We start from the raw sequence: 24,973 nt of genomic DNA on the forward strand, positions 1-24,973 counted from the left end.
TAAACCGCGGTGACAATAATCCATGTTGGCGCTACATGATCGGAAGTGAGGCTGCGCTAACCAGCCAGTGTACCGGGAGGGGTTGTCAGTCAGAGAAGCGGTAGCCTGGTGTGGTGTCGGCTAGCTGGTATGCTTCCCTGATATGTACTTGTGCGATCTTTAACCTAGAAATCTGTTTTTATACTTAACTTTTACTTGCTTATACGCCTTCAATGTATGTCAATATTGCATTTGGTTATTTACTGTCTTACTCAAACGAGATGTACCGGTAGGTATGTAGGAAAGGCAGCTATCTAGTTAACTAATCCTACTAGCTAGCTAACTTGCTAGCTAAGTCAGTGCGATGAAGGCCTCTTCGCGATTGCGTGTAGCTATCTAGCTATGATCTGTATGTTCACTTGCTAAAAGGGTTTACTTATGTCTGAGAAATAAGAAGGCTGTAATTGTGCTATGTTCGCCCCGAAATGGCCTCTGCTCGGACGTTGGATTGTTAGCTTTTTAGTGCTAATGTTAACTAGTGGTAACGTGACAATGCATAATATACTTGACAGGTGTGGTTAAAGGTTCGTAAAGTATTGCGTTCAAGAGATGATTAGCAATTGAACTATCTTTCTGTGGGCTTGTGATCTACCATAGCAAGCTAACCACCCTACCCAGCTAACGTTACTGGCTAGCCAGCTACTTGGTATGCAGAATGTAGATATGTACGGACGTGGAAGTTACCTAGCTAACTACTGTAGTTAGCCAACTACTTGGCTAACATAATTGGCAAACGTTAACTTAGTTAGCGCAATACCTTGATGTGTTCAAGTTGAACTCTAACGTTTACCCACGCTTCAAATAAGATGTGTGTTATACCTAGCTTGGGTGTAACTGTTGTAACGTTAGCTTTGGCTGTTTCTACGTGGTTGCAATTAATTTTAAGTGACTAACGTTACTTAAACTAGCTAGCTACTATGGTATTGTTGCTACTTTTTTGTTTATTTGTTTGTTTTTGTTGCTACTTAACGTTAACTAGCTAGCTACAATACTCACATACTGGTTGTGTGGGGAAGTTTAATTAAATGTTAATATACTAACGTTATTATGTAAGTTGTTTACACACCTCGACAAGTGTCAATTCTCGAGTGTGTTAGTTAGTTGTAGCAAACCTTTCATTTCTTCAGTTGTGCCATCCCCAGACTTTTTAAAGAAGTGGGTTATTATGCCACCTGCTTCACTTGTGATTATTAGGGTATTTATGTGGTATTACAGCCATTTTTTTTATTTGAGCTGGCTTGCTAAGTTATTGTAGAAAAGTGTAGAAAAGTTATTAAAATATTTAACTATTTAAAAAAAAAATAATAATAATATTGTTATTTCCTGCTTCACTTTTGCCACCTCTCCTGTCAGTTGATTCTCCTGAAGTCAACATCAGTGTCATATACTCGGATTGACTTGCTTTTTCATTGCATGTTCTTTGTATTTGCATTAAACCAGCTGACAAGTGCCCATGTTTTATCTGCATTTTTAGCCTATTCAATAAAGGCTTTCTGACAGTACACACTTATATTGGTAGGCCAATACTTGGCTAAACCATGTAGGTCAATGTTTTGTATAAATGTACTGTCGTACTACTTGCTGAATTGTTTTTAGGTTGGAATGGAGGTAGCAGCCTGCTGTAACACTACCAATGAAATATCCTGGTGAGTGCTTGGCTGAGCAGTGATGGCAAAATGAGTGTCAAAGAGAACAATATGCTGGGATATTGTGTTGAAAGGAGCGCTCCCTCTACAATGGTGGCTTTGAATTGTTTCTGTAACGTAATGAACTTCATCGGCATAACTTTGTGTAAGGAGGAAGTCAATTGTGGCACACACTCCTATACAGTTGCTGTATTATTGTATAGTGTCGGGGTTCTCAATTGGAAAGAGCTTCATTGATGGTGTGCGTTGTCTCTGGAGTCTGGACAATGGGAATTTAGTAGCCTATGTCCCCAGTGGACTCAACCATGTGTTGAGGTTGTTTTCTCTTACCACTGGTTGCTAGGCTCAGCAGGCTTGTATATCTTCTAGAGTCTCAGGAGAGGAATGGGCAATTCCATTCGCTCAGGAAATCTGCCGCAGCTGGTGTCAGATATGATCCCTTTTGTGGCTATATGAGGGTGTTGATAACAATCACTGTATCATTATTATTTCTTCCTTTATGCCCAATTTGTTCCCAAAGCAGTCTTAAATAGCATGATCAAATGCATCAGTATGCATGTGGAGGACAAGGGCCTAATTCAACTGGGACAGGAATAAGTTCAGGGGTGTTTGAGATCCACCCCCTCTAATTGATCAGGATAATGCCTCACGTCAGTCATTCCATTTGACAGCAATGTTTGCATCACTTGGCTTGACCAAATGACAGTGTTGGCTGTCCAAGCTCCTGTGAAATATAGCGGGACTAAAATCTGTAGCGTGGCCATACAGCTGAACAGTACTGTTTTTGTCCTGGGAGAGTAAGTAAGGCTGAGCAAAGTGAATGTTGTTGAGTGCTTCTTTGGTGGTAGCTGCCCAACAGTTCAGCAAGTGCGCACCTTCTCCACATATGGTCTTCCTAATCCATCTATTGTGCTCAACCCGTCCTCTCTGTCGAGACCAAACGCATCTTTTGTGCCAGCTTTTGTGGACATAATAAAGAAAAAGTAATGTCTTTCATGTTGTAATTAATAAAATAATGTGTGCCTATAAAAGCTATTGTAACGTTGTAGTCGAACCAACATTTCCTCAGTCTTTGTTAGTCTAGCAGACTGGATTTTCCATATCTGTTGTGTGCGCACACTTATGAGCACAGAGGCTGATTGGGGCTTTGGTTACTTGTCAGATGTCAGTCATAGGAAATATAAGCATTTGTTTTGCTCGAGTCATTAAGCCTAGGTGTTGAATATGTGTCATGATTCATGCATTTAAACAGATTGCTGGACTATAGGGTGTGAATTACTTGTAATTATGTATGTATGCATGTATGTGTGTAATAATGACAATTCCAACAATACTGAGTGAACAATGAACACTTATTTTAACTTAATACATACAATCTACTTAGTCTCAAATAAGTAATTTGGTGTAAATAATGCAAAAACACAGTGTTGGAGAAGAAAGTAAAAGTGCAATATGTGCCATGTAAGAAAGCTAATGTTTAATTTCCTTGCTCAGAACATGGGAACATTCCAGTTAAGAAGTTTTAGGTTGTAGTTATTATAGAACTATTTCTCTCGATACCATTTGTATTTCATAAACCTTTGACTATTGGATGTTCTTATAGGCACTTTAGTATTACCAGCCTAATCTCGGGTGTTGATAGGCTTGAAGTCATAAACAGCGCTGTGCTTCATGTATTGTGACGAGCTGCTGGCAAACGCAGGAATGTGCTGTTTGAATTCATGTTTACAAGCCTGCTGCTGCCTACCACCGCTCAGTCAGACTGCTACATCAAATCAGAGACTTAATTATAATAAACACAGAAATACAAGCCTTTGGTCATTAATATGGTCAAATCTGGAAATTATCGTTTTGAAAACAAACTTTATTCATTCAGTGATATACGGGACCGTTCCGTAATTTATTGAACGGGTGGCAACCCTAAGTCTAAATATTGCTGTTACATTGCACAACTGTCAATGTTATGTCATAATTATGTAAAATTCTGGCAAATTAATTATGGTCTTTGTTAGGAAGAAATAGTTTTCACACAGTTCGCAACGAGCCAGGTGACCCCAAACTGCTGCATATACCCTGACTCTGCTTACACTGAACACAAGAGAAGTGAGACAATTTCAGGCACTGCATTGATTATATGCAACGCAGGACAAGCTAGTTAACCAATAAATATTATCAAACGCATGTAGTTAACTACTGAATATGTTAAGATATATATGAAGTTTAATGCTAGCTAGCAACTTACCATGGCTCCTCGCTACCTGCACGAGCGTAACAGGTGGTCAGCCTGCCACGCAGTCTTCTCGTGGATTGCAATGTAATCGGCGTCTAAAAATGCCGATTACCAATTATGAAACCATTGCGCATGGTGATCTTTGCCTTGTGTGCGGCTGCTCGGCCATGGAAACCCACTTCATGAAGCTCCCGATGAACAGTTATTGTGCTGGTGTTGCTTCCAATGGCAATTTGGAACTCGATAGTGAGTGTTGCAACTGAGGACAGGTGAGTTTTATGTGATATGTGTGGTCTCGTTCTGTGAGCTTGTGTGGCCTACCACTTTGCGGCTGAGCCGTTGATGCTCCTAGACATTTCCACTTCGCAATAACAGCACTTACAGTTGACCGGAGCAGTCTAGCAGGGCAGAACATTTTACAAACTGACTTGTTGGAAAGGTGGCAGCTTATGATGTTGCCATGTTGAAAGTCACTGAGCTTTCTAAGTACAGGCCATTCTACTGGCAATGTTTGTCTAGGAGATTGCAGGCTGCGTGCTTGATTTTATACACCTATCAGCAACGTGCTTAAAATAGCCGAATCCTCTAATGTGTGTGTCTCCATTTTTTAAAAATAAGTTTTAAAAAAATCTAAATAAACTTTGCTATACAATTTAAGGTCAAGCAGTCCGCAATAATCTAATGAATTGAGGGCTTGTGAAGTTACTTAGGCTAAATTCAAGCCTTCCACAACCACAAGACCCACTAATTATTTTGTAACAGTAGTTTAACCTGCTTTTTTGCAATAATCACTAAACTGACTTTCAAGTCTTTGAGAATGCCCTTTTTTATTATTATTTTACAAATTGAACTTGAACCAATTATAATGCACAAATCACTAATAATGACACTTCTTGTAGCAAGCACTATATAAAATTAACAATCTCTCAAGCGCAAGCTCATGTGCCAGCTAATTTCTATTTGAAGTTTAGCAATTACAAAGTGTTTCGTTAAAGGGGAATTGACCAATTCTGTTGGACCAAACCTTGAATTGAAACCGCTTATCAGAGGAAGAAGTGATCTCTAATATTTGTTGGTGTGTGTGTGTGTGAGAGTGAATGGGAAGGTGCATACAGTCTATAGTCATTGCACACAGCAGAGAAGGATGGAAACAGCCGAGACCAAAAAGACATGAGAACAAGCGGACAAACGCTCATAAAAATTAATAATATATAAGAACTTGATTCTTGTGATAAAGGCATTTGGAATATCGCACAAAAACATGCATGCAAATGAATTTGGTCGCCCAGCCTTACTCCATGGTGCTGCTAACTCGACCTGACATTTTTCTCAGGGGCTGCATGGATGCATGCTTCAATACATGGAAAACTATACGCTCACCTGCCAGTTTATTAGCTACACCACCCTGTTCCCAGAAATGGATCGATCCTACAGACAGTGAGTCACGTGGCCGTGGCTTCCTATATAAAGCAGGTATCGAGGCATTCAGTTACTGTTCGATAAAACGTTAGAATGGGCGAAACGAGTGACTTGAGCGTTGTGATCGATCGTCGGTGCAAGGCGCGCCCGATCCAGTATCTCAGAAACAGCTGCCCTCCTGGGCTTTTCATGCAAGGCAGTGTCAAGGGTTTTCCGAGAATGGTGTGACAAACAAAAAACCATCCAGTCAGTGGCAGTCTTGTGGGGTAAAACCGCTTGTTGATGAGAGGTCAACGGAGAATGGCAAGAATCATGCAGGCTCAGGCAGGCCACAAACTTACAAATAGCAGCGCAGTACAATCGTGGTGTTCAGAACGGCATCTCGGAAAGCACAACTGGTTGATCCTCGTCACAGATGGGCAATTTCAGCAGACGACTACAGCGTGTTCCACTCCTATACGCTAAAAACAAGAAGTGGATCCAGTGGGCAAACTATCACCAACACTGGACAATTGATGACTGGAAAAACATTGCCTGGAACATGACTGCAAGTTTAGTTTACTTGAGTGGCCTGCACAGTCCCCAGACATCAACCCAATAGATCATGTTTGGGATGAGATGGAACGCAGCATGACTGGACCGTCGTCCATCTGCAGCATCTGCGTGATCCCATCGCTTTCGCCTGTCACTCTGATGTGTCTAGCACCATCGCATTAGCATCCACATCCCCGTGGAACTTTTGACACCTTATAGAATACACCAAAGAATTCAGGCTTTTCTGGATTGGTGTACCTAATAAACCTGCCGGTGAGTGTAAGTTAATTATCTAAGATGTGCCAAATTTAAGTTATATCCCGCTCAGGGTGGATATATGATGTCAAGATAATGCTTGTTGGTTACAGCAGAGACAATCAATTCCCTCCTGGATTAAGATCCATGTTGCCTAAAAAAATATAGCACCATTTGTTTGCACTTCCAGTAATACCATATACCCTGGTATTGGAAAAAGTCTTTGATGTGATAACATAACTGGTGTTATTATTGGATTGTCTGTGATCTGTTGGACCTTTTTTGTGTGTACAGCCTTTATATTTTCCCTAGTTTTAAGGTCTCTGCTCTGTGCATTCTTTTTTCACTAACACCGTCAGCTCTGAGGCGGCTAGATGCAGAAAGTGGCTTTGTTCAGCAACTAATTACTGTCATCCCTCTTGCTGTAACTGCTTCATTACATTATCCATGCTAACAGATAAGAGCCATGCTTCTTTTGAGATGGGAAGCCATAAAACACCTCTTCTCTGCATGCAGGAGCCAGCAGTAATAACTTTCCCTGTTTGTTCCTGGCATAGTGCGCGTGATGGATCCCCTGTTGTGGCGGTGGTGCATTAACACACACCCCTCTCACCAGGCCCTTCACTGCAATAAACAAGGCCTCCTCCAGAACCACTGCTGGTGCCAGGCCCTTGACCTTGTTCTGCCCACTCCAGCCTGCCCAGGGTTTCTCTTACATCCTCTGTCACTCTGCTGTGTCTGGCTGTAGTACTGGAAGTGTACACATTCTGAATGTACTACACTAGAGGAAAGGCCGCAGTGTTAATTGCTTCAACTCAGGTGTTGAAAGTCAAACGTGTCATTGCTATAGGGGTTTCTGAAAGCAGGAAGTAGAGTTTGTTTAGCACACCCAATGACGACGTGCCTTTGGAATGCTGAGATCTGTTGGCCTTTTGTCGTACGAGTCACTTCATATGACTTGGCATCTGTATTTCATGTGTAGTTATTACACTTGTAGTTTCCCCTCTCAAGGGACACCACATATCCATGGCTCTCATTGTGCCAGTTTGTTACTTCTTTTTCTACTGAATCTTTAAAGCTTAAAGCCTATTGAGCAATTTTGTCACACTATCTCTTAACTGCCAAGAGAGCAATCCTTCCTCTGTGTTTCCGGATTGCTCTCACACCACCGCTGGGCTCATCCTCAAGAGCAGACAGTTCATGAAGGATTGTGATGCAGCTCAGTGTTCATGCACCATTTACCCAACGAATTCCGGCAGGGTTTTAACGCAGCATTTCCAAACCCAGAGGTGGCAACATCGTGAGACTTGGGGAACGCTTGCAAAACGGAACAAACAGACCAGGCCGTGGTTTGAGAATTCAATGAGGGAAGTGAAATTCTTCCCTGGTTGTTAATTTTCTTGAAGTCGAAAGGCATCCTAGATTATAGAAAATGTCCTAATTAGTTGAACATGTTATTACTTCAACCTCGTGAAAGTGACGAACTGACACGTTTTAATTTTCGTTAAAAACTACTTTATATCGAAGGGGTGCCTTCGATTTGATGGCCTGTGCAGTTCGGTGCGAGATGACCGTTAAGACCCAATGAAGTGTTTCTGCGCATGAGTTTAGCTAGCCAAATTTTCCATGACATCGTCTACAAGTGTGATCGAGGAGAAGCAGTTTTAAACTGTCTTCATACTGTACTCTTGACTTAGTCAAGGTCTCATTTACCTGTTTGTATATTTGATCCTCTGAAATGGGCATGAGACCTATTTAGTCAGCTAGTGTATAGATCCAACATGCAGGCTTCCTCTTCTTGACCAGAGGCCATTGGATTATGGTAGTTGTGTGCACATACAGACTAGGTGGTCAACCTGCTGTACCTTGCTGGCCTCTGAGACCACAGGCTGTGGTGAATGTTATACCACACAGGAAGTCTACTTATCAAATAGGAAATAGTACAGTGTATTTGTCATTATCATCTTGCTGCCTACCTATAAAAACCAATCAAATCCCTCTATCTCTGAGTCAGACACACATCATTAATGGGGTGAGAGATTATATGCTTGTCTAATAATTTAATTCTGAATGCATCCTCTCATGGAGCAGCGTTCTTGTTAGAATGGGAGTACATTAGTAACATCATAGAGGCACGGTACTGTGACTTCTCTTGTGTTTGTCAGGTCTGTACCTGGCTGATGTTTTACAACTGGGGCACTGTGCTCCTGTTATTATTCCTCTGTGTGGCTGCATGTTAATACTGGAGAATGTAATCTCACCTCCAAGCATGTGCCCCTTCATTATTTAATCACCCTCCACTGGTTTGAAACCTTAGTGCTCTCTTCACAAGCTTCTGAGCAAGGCATTCTCCATTTCCTTGTCACATTTTGAGGCTGTACTCACTGAACAATGCTAATTTGCTATTCAAATATTTTTCATCACATAGGCTACCAAAAAATACCATTACAGGAGTATGCATTTATCTTATAGAATGAATGAGTACCCATGGCTTCCTAATGATAACCATAATGAGCTAGACAGAAGTGGTGGTCAGGTGAGTTTACTAGCCCCCCAGCTACATGCACTTTAACTCAGAAATGCATACAGACAGACACTGTGGACCCACCATCACCCCAGGCATTTTTTCTTTCATTTGTCTTAATGGATTTGTCCTCTTTATTTATGTCTGTATTAACGCCTTAAGCAATACAAATGTTGGAGAAACAAAAAGTTACTAATATCATTGTCACATCCCCCACCCCCATACTTTCATAACGATGTAGGCCTATTTTCACCTACCGGCTGTCAGATTAGAATATGACTTTGCAGTAAGGCCACCTGTGCCAAATGTTTAGTTTCTCCGTGTTTTCCAGAGGATGCCAGCGCCGATCAGACTGCGGGAGCTGATCCGGACCATCCGGACGGCTCGGACCCAGGCAGAGGAGCGTGAGATGATCCAGAAAGAGTGTGCTGCCATACGCTCGTCCTTCAGAGAGGAAGACAACACTTACCGCTGTAGAAATGTGGCTAAGCTACTCTACATGCACATGCTGGGCTACCCAGCGCACTTTGGGCAGGTATGTTTAAAAATAACACTGTTCTTCATTTATTAACCTACATCTGTGAATGTCTTGTTTCTGGCAGTGAATGTGTCTCGCTGAAGAGCGCAGTTTTGTGAACAGATGACTACAGCTCAGCGTTCAACACCATAGTGCCCTCAAAGCTCATCACTAAGCTAAGAACTCTGGGACTAAACGTCTCCCTCTGCAACTGCATCCTGGACTTTCTGACGGGCTGCCCCAGGTGGTAAGGGTAGGGAACAACTCATCCGCCACGCTGATCCTCAACACGGGGACCCTTTGGGGGTGCATGCTCAATCCCTTCCTGTGCTCCCTGTTCACTCATGACTGCATGGCCAGGCATGACTTCAACACCATCATCAAGTTTGCCGATGACACAACAGTGGTAGGCCTGATCACCGACAACGATGAGACGGCCTATAAGGAGGAGGTCAGAGACCTGGTCGTGTGGTGCCAGGACAACAACCTCTCCCTCAACATGATCAAGACAAATTGTGAACTACAGGAAAAGGAGGACCAAGCACACCCCCTTTCTCATCGACGGGGCTGTAGTGGAGCAGGTTGAGAGTTTCAAGTTCTTTGGTTTACACATCAACAACAAACTATCATGGTCCAAACACACTAAGACAGCCGTTAAGAGTGCACACGGCAAAGCCTATTCCCCCTCAGGAGACTGAAACGATTTGGCATGGGTCCTGAGATCCTCAAAAGGTTCTACAGCTGCACCATCGAGAGCATCCTGACTGGTTGCATCACTGCCTGGTATGGCAACTGCTCGGCCTCCGACCGCAAGGCACTACAGAGGGTAGAACATACGGCCCAGTACATCACCGGGACCAAGCTTCCTGCCATCCAGGACCCCTATATCAGGCGGTGTCAGAGGAAGGCCCTAAAAATTGTCAAGGACTCCAGCTACCCCAGTTTTAGACTGTTCTTTCTGCTACCTCACGGCAAGCGGTACCGGAGCACCCAGTCGTGTTCCAAAAGGCTTCTTAACAGCTTCTTCCTCCAAGCCATAAGACTCCTGAACAGCTAATCAAAGGGCTACCCACACCCCTCTTTTACGCTGCTGCTACTCTGTTTATTATCTATGCAGAGTCACTTTAACTCTACCTACATGTACATATTACCTTGACTAGCCGATGCCCCCTGTATATAGCCTCGCTTGTTATTTTACTGCTGCTATTTTAATTATTTGTTACTTTTATTTTCTTTCTTTTTTTACTTAACAATTTGTATATTTTTTAAAGCATTGTTGGTTAAGGGCTTGTAAGTAAGCATTTCACTGTAAGGTCTACCTGTTCTATTCGGCACATGTTACAAATATAATTTGATTTGATGAGTTTTGTTTTCCAGCTGGAGTGCCTGAAGCTGATTGCGTCCCAGAAGTTCACTGACAAGCGGATAGGGTACTTGGGAGCCATGCTACTGTTGGACGAGAGGCAGGACGTCCATCTACTAATGACAAACTGCATCAAGAAGTAAGGCAGGCCAGAACCGCATTGGCTCAAACACACTATCCTGACAGGAACAGCTGCTTATTTGTAGTGTGGGAGTAGAGCTAAGAGCTGTGCTGCAGGAGGTGGTGATGTGCACCAACACCAGTGTTCTGTTACTGCCAGAAATGTTACTCATGAGTGGTGCCTTTGCCAGCAGCGTGTGCTTCTGATGTTGGATACGGAAACAGTCCCATAACCTGCCGGATCAGCTGTTGCACCTTTTTCTCAATCTCTTGCTCTCGAGCACATTTTTCTTCTTTCCTGTAAACCCTGCTCTATCCTTCGTCTTCCCTTTTACCCACCTCTTCCTTATATTTTTTTCTCTACGTCTTTCCTCTTTCTCTTCTACATACCAGTGCCATCCTATATTTCTGATCTATTATCTCCCTATGAACGGGGATACAGACACATTCCAAAGTCTAGGTTGAAAACAAAAGGCATTTGCCATTAAGACCCTTAGACTTTGGAATTGACTGCCAGAGATCAGGCTTGAAGATTCAGTGCCTGTTTTTAAATCTCTTTTTAAAGACTCATTAAAAGCATCTTTATAAAAGTGTGTGATTTTAATTGGTTCTTTTTTCATTCTCCTTCCTCCTGTCTTTATTTATTTACGAGTACTTTTATTTTATGATGTGAAGCACTTACTTTATACGCTATATATATAAAGTTATTATTATCTGCTGTCCACTCATTCTTCCCCCTGTCCTTCCTCAGTGATCTGAATCACAGCACACAGTATGTCCAGGGCCTGGCCTTGTGCACCCTGGGCTGCATGGGCTCCTCGGAAATGTGTCGAGACCTGGCTGGAGAGGTGGAGAAGCTGCTCAAAACCTCCAACTCCTACCTGAGGAAAAAGGTACCTCATTCTCACCTAGCCCACATCCACTCTTTACAAAGAAGTGTTAGTCAGGTGATCAGTTTAAAGTTTGAGCAGACCTGCCAACCTGCACTCATTGTACATAACATGCACACAATTTGAGGTAAAAGTATGCTGGTACGAAAAAGTACCCCAAAATACGCTTCTATCTGTACAATCGTCTGAAGTTGGAGCTGAGCCAATCAGGACTTGGGCGAGGAGAAAAAAAATCGCAAGCTCTCCACTCTGGCCCGCCCCCCATAGTCGTAGTAGTCTACTATTTTCCTCCCTCGAGCTGAATGGCAGCTCTCCACTGTCCGTTGATACCGCTGATGTGTGACGACAAAGGGTAGGGAAAATGGAGAACCAACTATTCAACGAACAACTTTCGAAAATGTAATGTGTTAGTCAAGCACACAACCACTTTTGTAGTTAGCTCCTTCTACATTAAAACAAATGTAGTTAGCTACAGTGTTTAGTCAACAGACATGGCAGAGAGCTGTTCTCCTAATACCGTCCTTCACAGAAAGTTATATTAGACTGTGTTAAGATTAGTAGGCCTATGTTTATTTAATCAGTTGTTTATCTGGCCTCTTGATCCAGCTGTATGTCAACAGTAGATAATGTTGTGATAGTAATCAGTTCACCAATGACAAGGCATGTTGATTGATGGTAGCCTAGTAGTCAGACCTTGATGGATGAGGTCAAGGATGGAGATCTGAAACAAACTGATATAGACCTTGTTCAGTTGTTTAATATTGCAAATAGCATACAGTAAGCTAGACCACTACATTACATCCAGTAATTTAATTATTCTCTTATTCTAAATGTTCTCCCCAAACAAAATTTAAGGAGCCAGTTTAAATGTTTTCTAGACTATCCACATAAAGACACCTATTAATTAGAATAAAAAAATAAAAAATAAATGTAACCTAGAAAAATGTGCGTGTCATTGAGACCACCGCAATTTGATTTCGGAGACTTCTGTGTAATCTATGGATTTCACATGGCTGGGCAGGGGCACAGCCATGGGAGGGCATAGGCCCACCCACTAGGGAGCTAGGCCCAGCCAATTAGAATATGTTTTTCCCCACAAAAGAGCTTTATCGTAGACAGAAATACTCCTCAGTTTCATCAGCTGTCCGGGTGACTGGTTTCAGACGATCCCACAGGTGAAGAAGCCGGATGTGGAGGTGTTATGGTTACACTTGGTCTGTGGTTGTGAGGCTGGTTGGATGTACTGCCAAATTCTCTAAAACGACGGAGGTGGCTTATGGTAGAGAAATGAACATAAAATTCTCTGGCAACAGCTCTGGTAGACATTCCTGCAATCAGCATGCCAATTGCATGCGCCTTCAACTTGAGACATCTGTGGCATTGTGTTGAGACAACTGCACATTTTAGTGGCCTTTCGTTGTACCCAGCACAAGGTGCACCTGTGTAATGATCGTGCTGTTTAATCCGCTTCTTGATATGCTTCACCTGTCAGGTGGATGGATTACATTGACAAAGGAGAAATGCTCACTAACAGGGATGTAAAACAAATTTGTGCAGAACATTTGAGAGAAAAAGCTTTTTGTGCGTATGGAACATTATTTTTTATTTTTTTCAGATCATGGGACCAGCACTTTATATGTTGCATTTTATATTTTGTTCAGGAAATGGCAGTGAAAGGTTTTTCAAAAATGCAAAATGCTCCAAATTCCTGATTTTATTTTAATTTTATTTTTTTCTCCCCCAGAAATGTAAACACATTAGAGATACTGAAGAGCAGCCAAGTATCCATAGGTCTATAGCCTAACATTCCTACTGAGACTGTCTTCTGCCAAAATCGTTGTTAGGCACAACAACAACAAAAAGTGCATTTTCTTATGATTTGAGCAGTGTGGGTGTTGCCTCCTAAAAATAATTTAAGGTTGGCAGGTCTGTGTTAGCATGTCATAGTTGAGCACTTTGGAAAACATTAGAGTCTTCTCCCCAGGCGGCGTTGTGTGCAGTCCACGTCATCAGGAAAGTCCCAGAGTTGATGGAGATGTTCCTCCCAGCCACAAAAAACCTGCTGAGCGAGAAGAACCACGGTGAGACAACAGGGGGCTGGGGGCAACTATGTCCTGCACAGAGAGCATTGGGTTTGGTCACTCACAGATAAAATGGAGATGCTGTGTCCTTCAAAGGGAAAATTGGACTGGTGCCCTCTATACAGTTGAAATGTCCTTCAGTGAACAGAGTTGGATTAATGACTGTTTCCTGATGAGCTGTGGAGCTGCTGCGTCTTTCACAGTTTTCAATTGATCACCTCCGGTGTTTTCACTAGACACTGATGGTTGTCATAGTACAATGGCTGATGTTCTGACAGCTTTCTAAAGTGATGCTCTTTTTTAGAACCAATGTTATTGCTACGAATATGTTTCTAAATGAGTTTGATAGATGAAGTTGCCCATAGAAAACTAAGTTCAGTTTTGTGTTTTTCCCCTCAATGGTCAAGGTAAGGATTTGGGGAGGGTAAGTTGCTAGATACATACCTGTAGTTGTCTTTGTATTGCTAAATATTGGGCTTAATGACGTTAAACTGACACTTACTAAGAGTGAGAATCCAGATTATAAACCACCACAACGCAAACAGCTTCCTCATAGACTATGTTCCTTATTTTAGTAACAATGCTGTGACATTGCTAAGACATTGACTCCCAGGGAATTGGCAAGGAAATTTGTGCACATTTTGTGAGCTTCTACTGTCTTTCAGGGATGCTGTTTGTTGACCTTTTTTCAAACAACTAGTTTCTCTTTGTCTCCTTAAGGTGTTCTCCACACTTCTGTTGTCCTCCTCACTGAAATGTGTGAAAGAAGTCCTGACATGCTCTTACACTTCAGAAAGGTATGGCTAGCCACCATCTAATTAGTGAAATTACTGCTATCAAGAGTTTTTGGGTAACAGCGTAACACGTCATCAAATCTTTAGGGAGTTAATTAAGCATTTGTCCTAAGCTCACTCTACATTTCATTCTCTCTTAGTACTCATTTTCCTTTCACTATGACTGTTTTGGATATACTTCAAACATATATTTTGCCTTTTGAATCCTTGGATTACATTTTCCCTTAAGGTTTGCTCTACATTCATAGTAGGCCTATGTCTCAGTCGTATCTCCTTGCCTCGCTTATTTCCTCGCTGTATCTCTAGTGGCTCTGTACCTCTTTCCCTTAACAGCCATAACAACCTTGAGCCAGTCTCCCACCCCTCATGTTCATGATCAGAACATGACTTTGAGCTCTCTAAAAGTGAATCTTCCCTAACATCTACCTCATATTTTTTCTGTCATTTGTCTGTTACAATTCCTGCATTGTGTTAGAATGAGAAGGTAAGAGTACATTCTGGTTTCATAGCTGGTGCATGCTGTAACTAGTAATCACACGGTCACTGTAGATGTAATCAAACCTGTGTTCCGTAAAGTTCCTTTTTGTCATTTTGATTTAGACTTTTACAGCGGTTATACGTGGGTGTTCTCTCTTGATACCATGACAGGATTTTAAAAATGTTTCTTAGACATCTCTCACTATTGTCAATGTGCCCTCATCAACCTAATGTGTAACTCATTTGATCACCGTATGTTGAAAACAACATGATGGGTCTGTTTTCAATAATGACCTCAGGTGTTTTCACTAGACACTGATGGTTTTATGTCTGTTAAAAGGGGGGTATGTGTCTGTATGTGTACAAATATATATTTCAGAAACATATATTCGCTTTGGTGCAAATTGTTTATGAATATTCTTGCCTAGCATTCCTGGTGAGAATTATGATTCGGGTTAAATTTCATCCAGATGTGATTGAATGTGACATCACAATTCGATTAGCTTTTTAAAACCCAACATCCTAACTGAATGTTTTCATACAATCAATGCTTTCATACAATCAATGCTGTCTTGATTACCATAACCCAGAAATGTAAGTTACATTGACGATTAAATCAAGAGAATGTAAAGAATAACTGCACATTCTACAAAATACTTTGTCAAGTTATTTCAGTAACATGGTTGGACACCGATTCCTTAGAAATAAAGCCCTTGACCCTTGATGGTACCCCTCCTCTCCTGTTGGTCTTTTGTAGTTGGTTCCACAGCTGGTGAGAATCCTGAAGAACCTGATCATGTCTGGTTACTCTCCTGAGCATGACGTGTCTGGCATCAGTGACCCCTTCCTGCAGGTGAGACCTTTAACCTTGTGTTTTTGTTCCAATTATTTGATCTTCTGTAACAAACTTGGCTAGGCCAGTCAGTGATGCCCCTTGACCTCATTGCAGGTGCGGATATTGAGACTATTGCGAATTCTGGGCAGGAGTGATGATGACTCAAGTGAAGCAATGAATGACATTCTTGCACAGGTGAGAATATAGGTTAATCAATAGTACTCTAGGCTTACTACCCCTAGAGATATGGCCTTATACAATCAGACTAATGGTTTATTCACTCTTGTAGGTGGCAACCAACACAGAGACAAGTAAAAATGTAGGCAATGCAATCCTCTACGAGACTGTACTGACCATAATGGACATCAAGTCAGAAAGTGGATTGAGGGTGTTGGCTATCAACATACTGGGGCGCTTCCTTCTCAACAATGACAAAAATATTAGGTAAGTAACACACTTGGAGAACTAATTCATTGAATGATCTGAACATAGGCCATCAAAGTCCCAGGTAATATAACTTTTTTTATGGTCTTTTTTTATGGTCTTTTTGTCCACCCTCAAGATATGTGGCACTGACGTCCCTACTGAAGACTGTACAGACGGACCACAATGCAGTGCAGAGGCATCGGAGCACCATTGTGGACTGTCTAAAAGACCTGGATGTGTCCATCAAGAGGTGAGACCTACACCCAAATGAGGAGAACATGAGTGACATACAGTATAGACATTAGTACATAACACACTGTTAGTCACTGTACATACATTTCTGCACGAAGTTAGGGTCAGAAGATGTAGAGATTTCCTTATCTTATCGTCATCCCATTTTCCTCCCTAGGCGTGCGATGGAGCTGAGCTTCGCCCTGGTGAATGGGAACAACATCCGAGGCATGATGAAGGAGCTGCTCTACTTCCTGGACTCCTGTGACCCAGAATTCAAAGCGGACTGTGCGTCCGGAGTCTTCCTGGCTGCAGAGAAGTAAGGCTCGGGTGTTGTCCAGTTAGAGCTGGAAGATCCGTAGAGATCAGTCTTTGCCAATCAGAAGGACCATGTGAAACCGTTCTCAACATTATCCCGTGGCTTGAAGGTCTTTACCACCTCATTCTGTTTGTATTGGCTGTTGCTCAGCAGTTGTAGTTGTGGTTCGAGAAGTAATAGAAGGATTAGTAGTGATTGCATGAGAGGCCATGGCAGCAGTTGTTTTTGCATGTGGGCTGGTCACAGTTTCCTTGCATTAGGAATGTAGGCTTAGAGAATAGATTACAGCCAGTGGCCTCAAGCACCTCCAATGATTAACTATTGTTTCTGCATCCTCCGGTTAATGTGTGTGTGGCTTACTTACTAAAATGCTGTGTGATGAAAAAATGAGTGATCCATCGTCAGAGCATGACATTGTTGATGCCATTCTATTTTCTGACAGCATCAACCTCAGGCCAACTTTTTTTCAGTTAATGGTTATATGATCCTCCGCTCAGTGTAATGCAGAGGTGACTGATGCGTGTTCTGTTTCACAGGTATGCGCCTTCAAAAAGATGGCACATTGACACCATCATGAGAGTCCTGACAACGGTATATGTATAATTTCATCAAATACTTTTCTCTGCACAGATGGTAAAATAAATAATTATGCTTGACTGTTGAGTGACGAATCCTTGAGTGATCCATCGACTGAGCTGCAAATGATGATCTCATCATGTCTGACAACAGCTGCTTTTTACCATCTTAGACACTTGGTGTCTAGGCTTGAAATTGTTTTTGTCGCTGACCCTATACAAAATTATCATTTGCCTCATTGTCCATTTTGAGATGTTTTTATTTTTAACAACACCTTTTTGTGTCCAGGCGGGGAGCTATGTCCGAGATGACTCTGTCCCCAACCTCATCCAGCTCATCACCAACAGTGTGGAGATGCATGCCTACACTGTGCAGAGACTCTACAAAGCCCTGCTGGATGACATCTCACAGGTCCGAGGCATCTCTGGTCACACACACGTTTTGTATGATAAGAGGAAAACACAGCCCTGTAACCAGACAAATAAGAGGAACCTGACAATGAATATGTTGATTGAAACGTTGTTGGATCACTTTTGGAAGTAGCAAAGCGTGTGCGGATGTTTCCCTTCCTTTCTGAGGAGGACTGGTTACAGTGAATCTGATCTTTCTGAACTATAAGTGTTTGTCTCCCATAGCAACCACTGGTCCAGGTGTCATCCTGGTGTATAGGGGAGTATGGAGACCTGCTGGTATCTGGACAGTGTGAGGAGGAGGAGCCCATCCAGGTAGACCTCCTGAAGCACTCAATCACCTCCAACTATTTCATCTAGAACGTTACACACAACACGTCTATGTGCACTGCCGACCTCAAGTTGAAGTGTATATATTTTCTCCCCTTTTGTTTGCAACAGGTGACAGAGGATGAAGTCCTGGATGTTTTGGAAGGTCTTCTTGTGTCCAACTTGTCCACCCCTGTAACCCGTGGTTACTCCCTCACTGCCATCATGAAGCTGTCTACTCGGTTCAGCAGTGTCAAGTAAGTCCATCTGTGTTGAGCAGAGAGAATATCCAACAGGTTATGATGATTTTGTTCCCCTCCTTATCTCTGAAATGAATGAATGGAAGAACGGACACTCAAGGTTAACATTTTTGTCTTAAAATCTCCAGCCGAATCAAGAAGGTGGTGTCAATATACGGCAGCAGCATCGACGTGGAACTGCAACAGAGAGCTGTGGAGTACAATGCACTTTTCAAGAAATATGATCACATGAGGTGAGTATGCTCCAAAATGTATTCCCATTCATTACAATCACTTTTCTGTAGAAATTATTGGTATTGTTTAGTTACCATTAAGTCAAGGAAATGTACCTATTCCCATCTCATTCTCTTCCTCTCTAAAGGCCTGCGTTACTGGAGCGAATGCCCATCATGGAGAAAACTGCCTCCAATGGCCCTACAGAGATCATGCAGACCAATGGGGAGACAGAGCCCTCGGTGCCTGACACAAAACACCTGCCCCTAGTCACCCAGCCAGCCAACCAGGTGAGGGCAAGGTCACATGACATATCTGTACTAACCATTGCTGGGAGGTTTTCTGTCACAGATGTGTAGCTGAATCAGTGAATCAACATCTCATTCAATCCGTATGACTGAAGTTCAGCGTTATATGCAAATTAGATGTAAAGGCAATTCCTGTTTGAGCTGACATATGTAGCAGCTTTTACCGTGAATGCGGTCTTTGCTGATGTGGGAACATTTTTTTAATGTAGATTGCGCTGTAGCGCAGCTCTTCAGCGATACGGATTGAATTGAGCCCTTAAATTCTTTAAAATGCACGAATACACGTACACTCACACACATTCTTTAAGTTTTTTTTAATTTCTATTCATGTGGTGAAAGTCCACAAATCAGAGTACGTCTGCTAATGCTTTTACAAACTGGTCAAACAAGGACCCCTGCTGGTAGGAAGATTAAACTGTGCTGGGCATGTCAATCTATAGATTAATATAAAGTAGTCTACATTTTCCTTCTTTGAGTTATAAATATTTTACCATGTTTTAAAACAAAGCGTAAATGAGATGTTATTCAGAGCACTGATGTTTTGTCCAAATCCTCTCTGTAATACAGGTTTAATCTACAAATCCTCTCTGTTATAGGTTTAATCTACAAATCCTCTCTATTACAGGTTTAATCTACAAATCCTCTCTGTATTACAGGTTTAATCTACGAATCCTCTCTGTATTATAGGTTTAATCTACAAATCCTCTCTGTATTACAGGTTTAATATACAAATCCTCTCTGTATTACAGGTTTAATATACAAATCCTCTCTGTATTATAGGTTTAATATACAAATCCTCTCTGTATTATAGGTTTAATCTACAAATCCTCTCTGTATTATAGGTTTAATCTACGAATCCTCTCTGTATTACAGGTTTAATATACAAATCCTCTCTGTATTACAGGTTTAATCTACAAATCCTCTCTGTATTACAGGTTTAATCTACAAATCCTCTCTGTATTATAGGTTTAATCTACGAATCATCTCTGTATTATAGGTTTAATCTACGAATCCTCTCTGTATTATAGGTTTAATCTACAAATCCTCTCTGTATTACAGGTTTAATCTACAAATCCTCTCTGTATTATAGGTTTAATCTACGAATCCTCTCTGTATTATAGTTTTAATCTACAAATCCTCTCTGTATTATAGGTTTAATCTACGAATCCTCTCTGTATTATAGGTTTAATCTACAAATCCTCTCTCTCTTACAGGTTTAATCTATGAATCCTCTCTCTCTTACAGGTTTAATCTACGAATCCTCTCTGTATTATAGGTTTAATCTACAAATCCTCTCTCTCTTACAGGTTTAATCTACGAATCCTCTCTGTATTATAGGTTTAATCTACAAATCCTCTTTTACAGGTTTAATCTACGAATCCTCTCTGTATTATAGGTTTAATCTACAAATCCTCTCTCTCTTACAGGTTTAATCTACGAATCCTCTCTGTATTATAGGTTTAATCTACAAATCCTCTTTTACAGGTTTAATCTACTCCTCTCTGTATTATAGGTTTAATCTACAAATCCTCTCTTACAGGTTTAATCTACGAATCCTCTCTGTATTATAGGTTTAATCTACAAATCCTCTCTCTCTTACAGGTTTAATCTACGAATCCTCTCTGTATTATAGGTTTAATCTACAAATCCTCTTTTACAGGTTTAATCTACGAATCCTCTCTGTATTATAGGTTTAATCTACAAATCCTCTCTCTCTTACAGGTTTAATCTACGAATCCTCTCTGTATTATAGGTTTAATCTACAAATCCTCTTTTACAGGTTTAATCTACGAATCCTCTCTGTATTATAGGTTTAATCTACAAATCCTCTCTTACAGGTTTAATCTACGAATCCTCTCTGTATTATAGGTTTAATCTACAAATCCTCTCTCTCTTACAGGTTTAATCTACGAATCCTCTCTGTATTATAGGTTTAATCTACAAATCCTCTCTCTCTTACAGGTTTAATCTACGAATCCTCTCTGTATTATAGGTTTAATCTACAAATCCTCTCTGTATTACAGGTTTAATATACAAATCCTCTCTGTATTACAGGTTTAATATACAAATCCTCTCTGTATTATAGGTTTAATATACAAATCCTCTCTGTATTATAGGTTTAATCTACAAATCCTCTCTGTATTATAGGTTTAATATACAAATCCTCTCTGTATTACAGGTTTAATCTACATGTGCTTTATGATTCAGTTTCTCTTCTGTTCCAGGCTCTTGACTTGTTAGACCTGTTGGGAGGTAATGATGTGGTGCCTGTGATCCAAACCACCCTGCCCACCAAGCCTGTCTCAGCTGGAGGAGAGCTGCTCGACCTACTGGGGGACCTCTCACTGTCTGGTAGGACCACAGTCGCTCTCTCTCCTTTTATTTCCCTCCAGCCCAAAGCACAGGTGGACCAACCGTGGTCCCTGGTTAGGGCAACTTGATTGGTTTCTTCTTTTCTCTTTTACCTATTCTCTCTGTCACCTGCCCTGCACCTTCCTTCAGCAATAAACCACATTAGTCACTCCACATCCTGCGTGACTTGGTCAGGAATCAACTTGTCTTGTGAACTATCACCAGTGGTATCACTGTTATGTCTGTGTGTGATTCCCTGTACCCTGTTGGAACCCCCTGTGTTGTCCCCCCCCCCCTCCCTAGGTGGTCTAGCTCCTGCTCCCTCTGTGCCCGTCTCCCAGCCCCCCTTCCTCCTGGATGGCCTCTCCTCACAGCCCCTGTTTAATGATACTTCAGCAGGTGAGAGCTAGCGCTCATCAGGGAAGCTTTCAAATTTGTCATTTGATCCGAACCCCTTTCCCGCCATGTTTTTCTTTTTTTTCTTTGATTTATTATTTTAATAGGCAAGTCAGTTAAGAAGATATTCTTATTTACAATGACGGCCTCCTGTGGGGATGAGGGTGCCTGGGATTTAAAGAAATTACATTTACAATATAAACAAACATCACAACAAGAGACAACAACAACATAGCAAGGCAGCATCACATGACAACACAGCATGGTAGCAACACAGCATAACAACAACATGGTAGCAACACAACATGTTTGCAGCCCAAATCATGGTACAAACATTGGGCACAGTCAACAGCACAAAGGTCAAGAAGGTAGAGACAACAATATGTCACACAAAGCAGCCACAGTCAGTAAGAGTGTCCATGATTGAGTCTTTGAATGAAGAGATTGAGATAAAACTGTCCCGTTTGAGTGTTTGTTGCAGCTCTTTCCAGTCGCTAGCTGCATCGAACTGAAAAGAGGAGCGACCCAGGGATGTGTGTACTTTGGGGACCTTTAACAGAATGTGACTGGCAGAACGGGTGTTGTATGTGGAGGATGAGGGCTGCAAGTAGAGTACTCTGTGTCCCTATGTATCCCTTTCAAAACAATGCAACCGTATACAAGTTCATACAATGTTTTTTGGGGGTTATGTTTGGTACTACTTTTTCACTCTGAATTGTATTGACTTGTGCGTTCTTGTCTTTAGCTATTCCCCCCATGACAGCATATGGCAAGAATGGCCTGAAAATAGAGTTCACCTTTGAGAGGGCCAACCCGAATCCGAACATAGCAGTCATCACTATCCACGCCACCAACGCCACCGAGGCTGACATGACGGAGTTTGTTTTCCAGGCTGCAGTACCAAAGGTGAGCCATGACTTGTCAGTCACATTTATATATGTTACTGACAACTATATAATATTACGAAATATATGTGTGGTTCTATGATTGACCTCTGTAGAAATGTACTGCTTAGTGAACGTTGGGAATACAGTGGGGCAAAAAAGTATTTAGTCAGCCACCAATTATGCAAGTTCTCCCACTTAAAAAGATGAGGCCTGTAATTTTCATCATAGGTACACTTCAACTATGACAGACAAAATGAGGGGGAGAAATCCAGAAAATCACATTGTAGGATATTTAATGAATTTATTTGCAAATTATGGTGGAAAATAAGTATTTGGTCACCTACAAACAAGCAAGATTTCTGGCTCTCACAGACCTGTAACTTCTTCTTTAAGAGGCTCTGTCCTCGGTCCTCCACTCGTTACCTGTATTAATGGCACCTGTTTGAACTTGTTATCAGTATAAAATACACCTGTCCACAACCTCAAACAGTCACACTCCAAACTCTACTATGGCCAAGACCGAAGAGCTGTCAAAGGACACCAGAAACAAAATTGTAGACCTGCACCAGGCTGGGAAGACTGAATCTGCAATAGGTAAGCAGCTTGGTTTGAAGAAATCAACGGTGGGAGCAATGATTAGGAAATGGAAGACATACAAGACCACTGATAATCTCCTTCGTTCTGGGGCTCCACGTGAGATCTCACCCCGTGGGGTCAAAATGATCAAAAGAACGGTGAGCAAAAATCCCAGAACCACACGTGGGGACCTAGTGAATGATCTGCAGAGAGCTGGGACCAAAGTAACAAAGCCTACCATCAGCAAGGGCATTGAAGATGAAACGTGGCTGGGTCTTTCAGCATGACAATGATCCCAAACACACCGCCCGGGCAACGAAGGAGTGGCTTCGTAAGAAGCATTTCAAGGTCCTGGAGTGGCCTAGCCAGTCTCCAGATCTCAACCCCATAGAAAATCAATGGAGGGAGTTGAAAGTCTGTGTTGCCCAGCAACAGCCCCAAAACATCACTGCTCTAGAGGAGATCTGCATGGAGGAATGGGCCAAAATACCAGCAACAGTGTGTGAAAACCTTGTGAAGATTTACAGAAAACGTTTGACCTCTGTCATTGACAACAAAGGGTACTGTAATTTCTGGACTATTAAGCGCACCTGAATATAAACCGCACCCACTGAATTATTAAAAAATCTTTATTTTGTACATAAATAAGCTGCACATGTCTATAAGCCGCAGGTGCCTACCGGTACATTGAAACAGATTAACTTTACACAGCCTTTAAACGAAACACGGCTTGTAACAAAAATTAAACAGTGACCAATGACCTTTCTTGGTAGGCTACTATCTTCTTCCTCCTCCTGTGCACTGAAGTCATCTCCTTCGGTGTCTGAGTTGAATAGCCTCAGAATTGCTTCATCCGATGTTGGATTGTTTTCATTGTCGCTCTCGTCACTTCCATCCGGAGGCAAATTCCCAGCTGAGTTCATGCTGCCCCTTCAACACGCAGCAGTCCAGCCTTTCGAAACCCGTTGATGATAGTGGATTTTTTGACAATGCTCCACGCTGTCAGGACCCACTGGCAGACTTGACCATAAGTTGCTCTTCGCATGCGGCCCGTTTTAGTGAAGGATTTCTCCCCACTTGTCATCCAAGCCTCCCACTGAACACGGAGCACCACCTAAAATGCACGATTTACACTGATGTCGAGTGGCTGCAAATACTTTGGGCCATCTGCTTTTCTTCCCGCTGAAAGCTTTTGTTGTCTTTTTGCACTGAGTCAGTTCCTCACGCTGCTGTTTCCAACGTCTTATCATCGATTCATTAAGGCCAAGCTCCCGTGCAGCAGCTTTATTTTCTTTTCCAACAGCCAGATCGATCGCCTTCAACTTGAAAGCTGCATCATATGCATTTCTCGTGTCTTTGCCATGATGAGGGTGACAAAATTACTACCGTAATCAGAATGATGGGAAGTTTGAGCGTGCTCGATTTACGTCACATTATGTGACACTGCTCAGTTTTTTGGCGGCATGAATCTTGTGAAAGCGGGAAAAATCCATAAATTAGCCGCGTCACTGTATAAACCGCGAGGTTCAAAGCGTGGGAATAAAGTAGCGGCTTATAGTCTGGAAATTACGGTATATAACAAAGTATTGAGAAACTTTTGTTATTGACCAAATACTTATTTTCCACCATAATTTGCAAATAAATTCATTAAAAATCCTACAATTTGATTTTCTGGATTTTTTTTTTCTCTCATTTTGTCTGTCATAGTTGAAGTGTACCTATGATGAAAATTACAGGCCTCATCTTTTTTAGTGGGAGAACTTGCACAATTGGTGGCTGACTAAATACTTTCTTGCCCCACTTTATGTTGGCGCGTGTCCTACGAAGCAGACATTTAAGCTCTGTGTCCCTCTCCTTCAGACATTCCAGCTGCAGCTCTTGTCCCCTAGCAGTAATATTGTCCCAGCACTCAACCAGGGAAGTGTCACACAGGTCATCAGAGTTCTCAACCCACAGAAGGTAAGATGTTCCTATCTGTCCTCATCT

General features: G+C 41.8%; 1 protein-coding gene across 5 annotated transcripts in view; it reads left to right on the forward strand.

The window, feature by feature from the left end:
- LOC124033754 (AP-1 complex subunit gamma-1-like) overlaps positions 1–24,973 on the forward strand; it is a 30,555-nt gene that overhangs the window by 226 nt on the left and 5,356 nt on the right. The window contains exons 1-22 of one of the 5 annotated variants that reach the window (XM_046345975.1): positions 14–127; positions 8,979–9,182; positions 10,542–10,666; positions 11,399–11,540; positions 13,522–13,618; positions 14,339–14,415; positions 14,888–14,896; positions 15,647–15,742; positions 15,839–15,919; positions 16,014–16,168; positions 16,287–16,400; positions 16,560–16,700; positions 17,237–17,291; positions 17,565–17,687; positions 17,912–18,001; positions 18,128–18,252; positions 18,384–18,488; positions 18,617–18,758; positions 21,002–21,128; positions 21,432–21,527; positions 22,270–22,430; positions 24,848–24,946. In XM_046345975.1, coding sequence (XP_046201931.1) covers positions 8,982–9,182; positions 10,542–10,666; positions 11,399–11,540; positions 13,522–13,618; positions 14,339–14,415; positions 14,888–14,896; positions 15,647–15,742; positions 15,839–15,919; positions 16,014–16,168; positions 16,287–16,400; positions 16,560–16,700; positions 17,237–17,291; positions 17,565–17,687; positions 17,912–18,001; positions 18,128–18,252; positions 18,384–18,488; positions 18,617–18,758; positions 21,002–21,128; positions 21,432–21,527; positions 22,270–22,430; positions 24,848–24,946 — 2,361 coding nt within the window. In that variant the 5' untranslated portion in view covers positions 14–127; positions 8,979–8,981. Of the gene's footprint in view, positions 1–13; positions 128–8,978; positions 9,183–10,541; positions 10,667–11,398; positions 11,541–13,521; positions 13,619–14,338; positions 14,416–14,887; positions 14,897–15,646; positions 15,743–15,838; positions 15,920–16,013; positions 16,169–16,286; positions 16,401–16,559; positions 16,701–17,236; positions 17,292–17,564; positions 17,688–17,911; positions 18,002–18,127; positions 18,253–18,383; positions 18,489–18,616; positions 18,759–21,001; positions 21,129–21,431; positions 21,528–22,269; positions 22,431–24,847; positions 24,947–24,973 lie in introns of those variants that run through there. The other 4 variants (XM_046345974.1, XM_046345978.1, XM_046345977.1 and 1 more) reach the window with 4 other exon arrangements.

This window comes from Oncorhynchus gorbuscha, linkage group LG04, assembly GCF_021184085.1.
Source record: "Oncorhynchus gorbuscha isolate QuinsamMale2020 ecotype Even-year linkage group LG04, OgorEven_v1.0, whole genome shotgun sequence".
Classification (NCBI taxonomy): domain Eukaryota; kingdom Metazoa; phylum Chordata; class Actinopteri; order Salmoniformes; family Salmonidae; genus Oncorhynchus; species Oncorhynchus gorbuscha.